Below are 10,205 nucleotides of genomic sequence, written 5' to 3'. Positions count from 1 at the left end.
CCCCATTAATAATTCAGTGATAAAATTAATTAAGACAATATTATATTTCTGTTAGTGTTTACTTTTTTAAAATTAATAGTAAATTTGTATAGTATAAATATGAGATCAGTTTATTAATACAAAAAATCCAATAAAACTCATTAAATTACTTGATTTGTAAATGAACATATTAAATATTACCTATTTAGTTTTTTTAATATATATAAAAATAACAAAAGTTGCTTATAATAAAAGACAAAAAATAGTATGTCATTTAGATATAATGGATGTCTATGTCACAATAATTTTTTATTTTCTTTGTAATTAATAGAATACATAAAACAATAATCTTGACAATAACTTGTAATCTATCGGTAGCTTTTTTATTATTATTATTATTATTATTATTATTATTATTATTATTATTATTATTATTATTATATATATATATAATGAATATAGGTATCAAGTAAAAAAGTTATAAAATATGTGAGACTATCTAATTAGATAATCAAAATAAGTTTAGATAATCTTATTTTCATAAATATGAAAATACTTGAATAATACAAACAGTTAATTTTTTATACTTTAATCAAAAGATATTGAATATTTACTTAATTATTTTCATTTTTACTTAAATGTTTTGTTTTTGGCAGAATTTTAACTAAAAATGTCTTTAATTAATATTAAAGTTATAATCTCCATTAAAATAATTTCTGATCAAGTAAACCAAATTTTGAGTAAAAAAATATCAAGTGACCCAAATTTCAATATTGTCCAAAACGGCAAGTTCATATATGAATATTTATGTCTAATTTAAAAACCACCAATTTGTATATTTCATTTTTTTTGGACAGAAATCAATTTTGTATATTTCTATCATTATACATAAAATATTTTTTTAACAAGTACTGTGATTTTCGACCTTATACGTAGGACTCTAGGGACAACAGCAAATAATATCTTTTTTACTCAACGACAGCTGCTAATATTGATTGATTTTAATTAGTATTATTAAATTTGGTAACAATTAATATATAATATATTTAAAATTTACCGTTAGCCAAGAGAGAATAATAGTTTTTCCTCTCCATTCATCTTCCTCAATTCTGAGAAAATTATTTTTCTATTAGAACAATGTTACTAATTAAAAATATCAAATAATAAAAAACATTTCGATCAAAAAATTAATTAATTCAATGGAAAGTTTGGACAAGAGCTTATAAAATACGATAAATAATTCTTTTTTAAAATTCATATATTTAGGACGGAGATGATATGAGAAAAAAATAAGATTAAGTATTTATTATATATCTTTATGAAGATTCAAATAGATATTAAAACAAAAGTTAATTAACAATATTATTAAAACAAAATCTGGTTATAAATGTGGTAAGGGATGCTTTTAAAAACGAGGTGAGAGAAAATTATTTTCCATCTTAAATAATTTAAGTGAATACTTACTCTGTGTCACAATATAATTTAGATTAGAATAAAATATTACCTCGCTTTTTATGTCATTTAAAATAACAATAAGTTACACAGAAAAAAAAATCAATAAGCTACTAATTTTATTTTTTCTATTATAGCTCTAATAATTTATTACTCTTTTTCTTTAATTTTTGTAATATTTTCTCATATCATTAATAGACAGAGTTAAAGTAAGTCGGAAATATCATTAAAATCAATAGAATTAACTATATTTCTTAATTTATGTAAAAATGTACTAAAATAACTTACATTAGGGAAAAAGGAGTAATTTTTTATTTAAGCAATGTATCTAAGATAACTAAAACAAAATATAGTTATAAATGTAGTACGAGAAAATCATATTCCTACTTTTTTTATCATTTTTTTAATTATTAAAAAAGAAAAAAAAAATAAAAATAAGTAATCTTAATTATTAAAAGAGGAAAGTTTAAATAAAAAATACCAAATAATTTTAAATTTAATTTTAAAGTTCTTATTTTTAACTTTTAAAAAAATTTAGATCGCACGCAGTCTAAGTATCCAATTATTATTTGGTAAAAAAAAAATCCAATTATTATAATCAAAACACTTATTTATTGTGACAAAATCATATATTTCCAACGTAGAACTAACTTGACAATGACTTGTACCAGATTAACAAGATTATGAGTCTAAATAATGTTCCCTTTGGCTTTGCTATGTTGAATCACGATTAATTACTCACAACTGCTTGTCAAACTAACCCAGGAGTTAAGTCAACACCAACTCAAATCTATTTTAACCACATAAACTATTAAATTAAAATTTGAAATATCATTTGGACCCAAGTCATACAATTCAAAGACATAAGGTAAAATTGCCCAACTGTATTATCCAGAAACCAAAAGTGCAATTAATTAACTCAAATAAAAAAATAAAAGATTGAAATATGGTGATATCTTTAATTAAACGACTAATGGAACTACCGGGGGATTGATTAAAGTAACAGTAATGTTGTTTAGGCATTTCTAAGAAGACTATATAGTAAAAAAAAATATGTTTACATACATACGATGCCTAATTTGGTTTTATTTAAGATAGTGACACGTGACGTGCCGCATGCCTTAAGAGGCATGAAGATGGAACTATTTCCTGTCCAAATTATTACCAAATATTATTATTATTTTTTAAATACTAAATTAACTAACAATCTAATAACACTAAGTTGTCTTTATTATTAAAAAAAATAATAAAAGCTTGGACATGTATATATACTAGCTAACTCCTTCATTTTTCATTCAAGTATTCATTCAAATATTTATTCATTAAGTGATCGAGTGAAAGAAAGAGGAAGAGAAAAGAGTGAAAATGGCGCAAGAAACGAGTAATCGTATTGTAGCTGTTGATGTGACTCCTTCTACAACACCAGTTCATGATCCCTCAATGCACGATCAGGTACTTAATTAACTTTTTCATTCGATTAATGTTTGGTTAAACTTTTAAAAGAAGAAAAAATCAATTTATAATGTATATATTTGATTTTAAAATGTTTGTGTTATTAAGTATGGTTGATTTTTCTTCAAGAATTTCAGAATTGATTTTAAATTAAAATTTAAGATTTATTATTCAATTCACTAGGAATTATATGTTGGAGTTTTAAATCCATTAAGAATTAATATTGTACAGTGAATCTAATTTGCAAACTTGGTGAATTTAATTATATGAACTTGATGCATTAATGAAACAGAGACCAGGATGGAGAAAGTTCTTGTCATATATAGGCCCCGGTTTTCTTGTCTCATTAGCATACCTTGATCCTGGAAACAGTAAATCTCTCTTCTTTTTTTTTTCAACTCGATGATTAAATTTTTTTGTGATTAACTCAATTTTTTTTAGTATATGTTTGTGTGCTAATTGTTTGTTTGCCATTTTTGCAGTGGAAACTGATTTGCAAGCTGGAGCTAACCACAGATATGAGGTACATTAATTAGATAATAAAAATATATATAATGATATATTTATGTTTTATTTGAGTAAAAATATTAATTGAAATATAATGTTGCGTATATTTACAGCTGTTATGGATAATTCTTATTGGACTCATATTTGCGCTTATAATTCAATCATTGGCTGCAAATCTTGGAGTATGCACTGGTAAGGCCCAAATTAAATATATGTAAGATATTAAATGACTTGTATTATAAACTTTGGCGGTATTTATATTATTTACAGAAATTTGAGAGAGGTTATGCCATATAACATATACATATCCTTATTCCTCTCCTAATTTGTTGATCAAATAATTAAAATATTGTGTCTTTAATATGTAACAGTTTTCAATTTCACCGCCTTTAATATCAAGAAATTTCACAGAAAAGAGAATATGTGGGTCATAATATATATGTGATACTTTGTGCATGAGAATATAATTATTTGTTTTATTTGAATTTGGCAGGAAAACACCTTTCAGAAGTTTGTAAAGCTGAGTATCCATTATTTGTGAAGTACTGCTTGTGGATATTAGCTGAGCTTGCTGTCATTGCTGCAGACATACCTGAAGGTACTACTAATTTTCTTTTAAAAAAATCAAATTCAAAACAATTTAATAATTAAAATTGTTATTTATATTCTATAGTTACTAATACAAAATTGATTGTGGCAGTTATTGGGACAGCCTTTGCCCTTAACATACTATTCAAAATCCCAGTATGGGTTGGAGTTTTGTTGACTGGCTGCAGCACTCTCTTGTTTTTGGGTCTGCAAAGATTTGGGGTAATTAATTTATCTTTTTATAATAATCTTTCAATATGAATAATACTATAAAAATAATATATCCCTTCTTTCCAAAAAATTTCATTGTTTCTTTGTTCTATTTCCACTATTTTGATGTAACTGTCCTGTTTTTTATGTCCACTTGCATGGCTCCCTTCAAGAGATGTCATGGGTCATAGCCAAACTATAAATTAAATTTGGAACTTCAATATTAAATATTATTAATTGAGTATTATTTGCTTAAAAATAAGTGATTGGTCAATTTTTAACAGGTAAATTATTATTGATTAAATAGGTTGAACCAGTGTCTGTTTAAAATATATTTTAAAAATTCATTGCCTTTAAATTTCATACTTTAGAAATTTATACAATACATAAATAGATATTTGCAAAATTATTATCAATTGCATGGTTCTAATACAAAATTCACAATAAGTATCCGAATAAAAATATATATTTAATTTAAAGTCAACTAAATGATAATATATTTAAATTTAATAATAAAAATAATAGTTTATAAATTCATAATATTCAAAACTTCTACATTTTTTATCTTTTGACTTATTTTTGTGAATTACATTATAGTTAAACTCTAGAGAATAAAAATACCCTTACGATGTTTCTAATCTCCTGCTTAATTTTTTGGCAGGTAAGGAAATTGGAACTGTTGATATCAATATTAGTATTTGTAATGGCTGCATGTTTCTTTGGAGAAATGAGCTACGTAAAACCCCCAGCTTCTGGTGTCATAGAGGGAATGTTTGTCCCTAAACTCAATGGAGATGGAGCTGTAGCAGATGCTATTGCCCTTTTGGGTGCCCTTATCATGCCGTATTTTTCTTCCTCTAATTATTTTGAATACACTATTTAATTTAACATTATTATTTTGTTAGCATGTTACACTCAAGTAAACTAATATTACATTAAATTCACTTCAAATGTTAAGTTGGCTGAATGTTTTATTTTTGACAAAATGCAGGCACAATCTTTTTCTTCACTCTGCTCTAGTGTTGTCTAGAAAAATACCCGGTTCTGTGCGTGGTATCAATGTAAGACAACAAATTTATAAGTGATAAACTTCAAGTATATATAAAAGAATACAGATTACATTAGAGACTAATATTAAATGATTGATTATGCAGGATGCATGCAGATACTTTCTCATTGAGAGTGCATTTGCTTTGTTTGTGGCATTTCTAATCAATGTTGCAATGATTTCTGTGACTGGCACCGTTTGCTCTGCCGATAACCTATCTGCAGACGACACTGATCGCTGCAGTGATCTTACCCTTAACTCTGCTTCTTTCCTTCTCCAGGTTTCAAATTTAATTTACTAAATAATAAATTTGCAATTGCTATGGTAAAAAATGACATTAAGTTTAATCCATATTAAGCACCAATTTATATATCTCACATGGAATTTTGATGTGTTCGTTAGAATGTGTTGGGACGTTCAAGCTCAACAATTTATGCCATAGCGTTGCTAGCCTCAGGACAAAGTTCTGCCATCACTGGAACCTATGCAGGACAGTTTATCATGCAGGTAGGTCATTTCAGAATATCATTGAACATTATTTTTAAAATTAAAATAACAAACAACATAAGCAACAACAATTAACAAAAAGATAAAGTTTTTGTATATGATGTTACTAAACTTTGATTTTGCTTTGGTTGCTGCTAAAGGGTTTCTTGGATTTAAAGATGAAAAAATGGATTAGGAACTTGGTGACTAGGATTATTGCCATAGCACCTAGTCTTGTTGTCTCTATCATTGGTGGTTCCTCTGGAGCTGGAAAGCTTATTGTCATTGCGTCGGTTAGTATATTCCAGAATTTTCCATTCTCTTATTTTTGTGTATACATATTGAACATAATGCACATAAAATAGACTAATTAATATTGTTTTGCAGATGATACTTTCTTTTGAGCTTCCATTTGCTTTAATTCCACTCCTTAAGTTTAGCAGTAGCAGTACCAAGATGGGACCTCACAAGAATTCTATGATTGTGAGTTGTCCTATTTCCTTATCATATGTATATGCAACTTTAATTTTAGTTATTAAAAGATTTTGTATATATTTAACATTATAAAGTGATCACTAGGCCACTAACTAAAGCATTTGAAATATTGTTGATTGGAAACTGAAAAAAAAGTGACATAATTTTGATGCAGATCATTGTCATCTCATGGATACTGGGTTTTGGAATCATCAGTATCAATGTGTACTACCTCATTACAGCTTTCGTAGGTTGGATAATTCATAGCAGTCTACCAAAGGTTGCAACTGTGTTCATTGGGATCATAGTGTTTCCTCTAATGGCACTCTATATTGTATCAGTTATCTATCTAACCTTTAGAAAAGACGTTGTTAAAACATTTGTGGAGGTGAAGGATGATCCAGCAATGCAAACCCACGTGGAAAAGGGGTTTGTAAACAATGGTCAGGTAGAGTTGAATCATGCTCCTTACAGAGAGGATTTAGCTGATATAGCACTACCAGAAGGACCTAGGCTATGAGTAAAATGCAGCAACAACTTCACAGTGCTTTCAAGTCATTTTAGTGAGCAATGAGAATCTGATGATGGCTGATTCTCAATGATTGTGTACTACAGTAAAAAATGTTAGTTTCATGGTTTCTATGTTATTGCATAAGTTTACAAGAAAATTAGATTAGTATAAGCCCCCCAAAGTTAAATTGTCTTCCAATTTCTTGAATAATGAACCCTTAATTAATAGAAAAAGCTGTCATTGATTCCATTGAAGTTGAAGGCCCAAGTGAAGAGAAGATCTCATATCCTGTACTCGATGTATATCAACCACTTTCTCTAAGAATGTTAATTTTGTACCCATTTCTTCTGTTTTTTCTACCATTGTTAAGTTTAAACCTCATCAGGAGGACAAATTGCAGGACTCTGCATTAACAAAATTCTCACTTTATGTTTTCACTTTCCCACTTTTTAACTCAGCTCGTTTAAACATTCTCTATCTTAATTAGGAAAGAATTCAATTGATTTCTTTCTGCATACATGGTTTGGACGTGAAACAATTGTTATAAATATGAACAAGCGACACAAAAATTCAATCATTGCTTTGAGTCATTGAATGTAATAACAGTAAATTAATGTCTCATTAAAAATTATATATTAATTCAAGTTTGCATTACATCATAACAATAATTGAATACTTCAATCTGTCACAACTGAAGTAGAAAATGAGATTAACTTGCAGTAATAAATGTGTATTGTTTACTATTACTATAATCTGATAATGCCAGACGTCAATACAATTCGATTCACTGCCAAACAAAAAAAATGTTAAGTAGAAAAATAGTCACCATATGGTAATTGACTATTACTTCTAACTCCATCAGGTTGAACTATGCGCATTTCAGCATACTAAAATCTGAAATTTGAACTTTCATCATTGATTTGTTACCACAACCTCTTGTCAATCACAGCAGAAACAATGCCTTTCAATGTCTCCTGCATAACATTATATGAGTATGACTTCTTAACTAATTTTTCTTTTTATTTCCAGTAAAAACAGAACAAAACAGTTAAAATGTACCGCAGAATGGTCTTTAAGGCCAAGAGAGAGCACCAACGGCCTGGAGACGCCAGATACACTGCAATAAGAATTGGATGGTCAATATAGTTTCCAAAAACCATTTACTAAATAATACAAGAACAATGTTCATAACTGATTTGAAGTATGGCTTTTAAGGGATCTTTGAAACTTATATTAATTTAGACCAAAAGTTACAGTAATGAAATTGAAAAACTCCATAAATGCAATAACGAATATTTCTAATTAAATAGTTTTTGTTAACAAGAAATAATACCTACCTCATATGCTCAATCAGCTGGCGTGCACATGCTACTAACATTGGCTGCATCCATCAATGCATTTGGTGAACAAAAACCCAAACCTTCATCAAAATGATCAAAGAAAACAAATGATTCTAAACATACACAAGTTTACCTCATCCCGTTTGCCAAATAAAACAGAAACATTGAATGTTGGGTCAATTGACATCCCTTCTTCCTTCCTATCATTTTTCAACACAAATGTGACTGTGTTAGCAATCCTTCCTCCATGAAGCATCACTATTTTGAAAATGAATGGTGATTTGGAATTTCAAGCTCTCCAAAGTCCTAATTATCACACATTACAACAGATTTTCCATGCCTAGTTCTCACATTCAATCATGGCTATATGGGAACTCCCTAGTACTCATCATGATTGATAGTGAGACAAGTTATGATTTCATAGCTTGGGTTGGGAGTTACTGAAACTATTGAGATTGAATGTATACACCCAATCACTCCTTTTGGAGTTAGATTAGGGGAAGGGGAATTGAAAATTATTTCAAGAGTGCTGTAAATATTTGAAGCTGTCAGTATCAGAGCATGATATTGTAGAATATTTTTACTTAGGCCCTATTTGGATAAACTGTTTAATAAAACACTTATAACATAAGCATTTATCATATAAGTGATTATGTATAAGCTATTTCTATAGCAAAAGCAAAAATAAAGTCAAATTATTTTCATAAGCTACCTTGCATAGCTTATGGAAATAAGCTAAAAACATCTTATGGACATGTCAATTCAAGTGTTTATGTGGTTATGCCCGTAGATAAATTCAAATAAGTCAATTCAAACAAACCCTTATTTAAATTAAGAGGGGTGTGTCTAATTTTAGGTGGGGTATAGTTAGAAACCTTAAGCAATGTAAAGTTTAAATAGAAATATTTATTCCTCTCAGAATTTGTTGCTTAAAATTGTATTTCTCAAAAAACATAAATGAAACTGCATAGAAACGAATCACATGCAAACCTGGCATGCAGTATTGTCCCCATGGTACCTATTTGAGTGGCAACAACCTGAAAGAAGCGATAAAGTTAACAAAGTATTGGCATAAAAACATATACAAAAATCTCCACCAGCACTCACCAGAAAATGATCTTCATAACTGGAAATGATGATTTCTGTTTTGTTTCCCTGACAAGTAAAGTAAGCAACTTAATCAACATTAATAATGACAATAGTTTTTAACATTAAATTTAGTTGTTAAAGTAAACATAAGTGGTGTGAAGAATAAATAAAAGAAGAGGGTTTTTGCAGTGAGTAATGAACATAAACTAGGTTATTGTTAATCGTAATCGTAATCCTATTAATAAAGAAAAGAGTGAGAGGCACTGATACCTTAATTTCCAGAGAGAAATTGAGTTGGGAAACAGGGAATTTCGGGGTTAAAGAAACGACGTTGTCGTCTATGTTCATTGCCATCGAACAATGGTACTTGATTCTCGAGGAGTTGCACTGTAACAGCAAGCAAGGAAAGGGTATCACTTTAACACTCGCAACCGTTTCCTTTTTCTTATTTATACTTTACTTCACTTCCAAATTTGATTCATATAAGTTTTTCAATATTGTTACCAACACCTCCTAATTTACTACCCATACCCCTCAAATGTTTTAAAAAATTAATATTTCCTAATTACCCTCCCCTTCTACTTCTTCATTAACCTAACTCATCTTCTTCTTTTTTATTCTATCTTCATCATCTTCATTCAACACATTCTTCATCTTCTTCATTTTATTCAACCTTAACCATCATTATCATTAACCATCTCCATAAATCATCATCAATCATCATCATATTCAAGATTTTGCTAACATTTACGTAAACTGAATTCTAGAAAATATATGTGAACTCAGTTTACGTACATGTACGTGAATTCACTTCACGTACGTGAAATTGAGTTCACGTTGGTTTGATTTTCAATCTTCAATGATTTCTAAATCTTAATTCAACACATACGTGAATTAAGATTGCGTATATACTGAAATGTTTACGCAATTTCAGTTCACGTACATGGCATTGACTTATTATTCATCTTAGTTCACGTAGGTGTATGTGAATTCAGATTGGTTTCAAACTCCATTGATTACGCGATCTGAGTTCAGGTATATGTACGTGAATTCAAATTGCGTAAAGTCT

The 10,205-nt window shown here is 28.6% G+C and overlaps 2 protein-coding genes across 2 annotated transcripts; one reads left to right on the top strand and one right to left on the bottom strand.

Annotated features, from left to right (window-relative positions):
* The first annotated feature begins 2,721 nt into the window (after positions 1–2,721).
* LOC101489317 (metal transporter Nramp7.2-like) lies at positions 2,722–7,144 on the top strand. Its single transcript, XM_004502445.4, has 13 exons — positions 2,722–2,883; positions 3,176–3,254; positions 3,366–3,406; positions 3,504–3,582; positions 3,884–3,988; positions 4,091–4,200; positions 4,850–5,031; positions 5,180–5,249; positions 5,343–5,516; positions 5,639–5,743; positions 5,884–6,015; positions 6,110–6,205; positions 6,372–7,144. The coding sequence occupies exons 1-13, from the start codon at positions 2,797–2,799 to the stop codon at positions 6,714–6,716; spliced, it is 1,605 nt and encodes a 534-aa protein (XP_004502502.1). The 5' UTR covers positions 2,722–2,796; the 3' UTR covers positions 6,717–7,144.
* A 160-nt stretch (positions 7,145–7,304) lies between these two features.
* On the bottom strand, positions 7,305–9,593 carry LOC101488990 (uncharacterized). The gene is made up of 7 exons (XM_004502444.4): positions 9,407–9,593; positions 9,155–9,202; positions 9,038–9,084; positions 8,181–8,247; positions 8,045–8,088; positions 7,767–7,824; positions 7,305–7,681 (listed from the first exon to the last, which is right to left on the bottom strand). The coding sequence occupies exons 1-7, from the start codon at positions 9,488–9,490 to the stop codon at positions 7,631–7,633; spliced, it is 399 nt and encodes a 132-aa protein (XP_004502501.1). The 5' UTR covers positions 9,491–9,593; the 3' UTR covers positions 7,305–7,630.
* Between the last annotated feature and the right edge of the window lie 612 nt (positions 9,594–10,205).

The sequence above is a fragment of the Cicer arietinum genome, chromosome 5, assembly GCF_000331145.2.
Source record: "Cicer arietinum cultivar CDC Frontier isolate Library 1 chromosome 5, Cicar.CDCFrontier_v2.0, whole genome shotgun sequence".
NCBI lineage: Eukaryota > Viridiplantae > Streptophyta > Magnoliopsida > Fabales > Fabaceae > Cicer > Cicer arietinum.
Note: the sequence above shows the minus strand (reverse complement) of the source record. Positions and strands in the feature narration are given on the sequence as shown.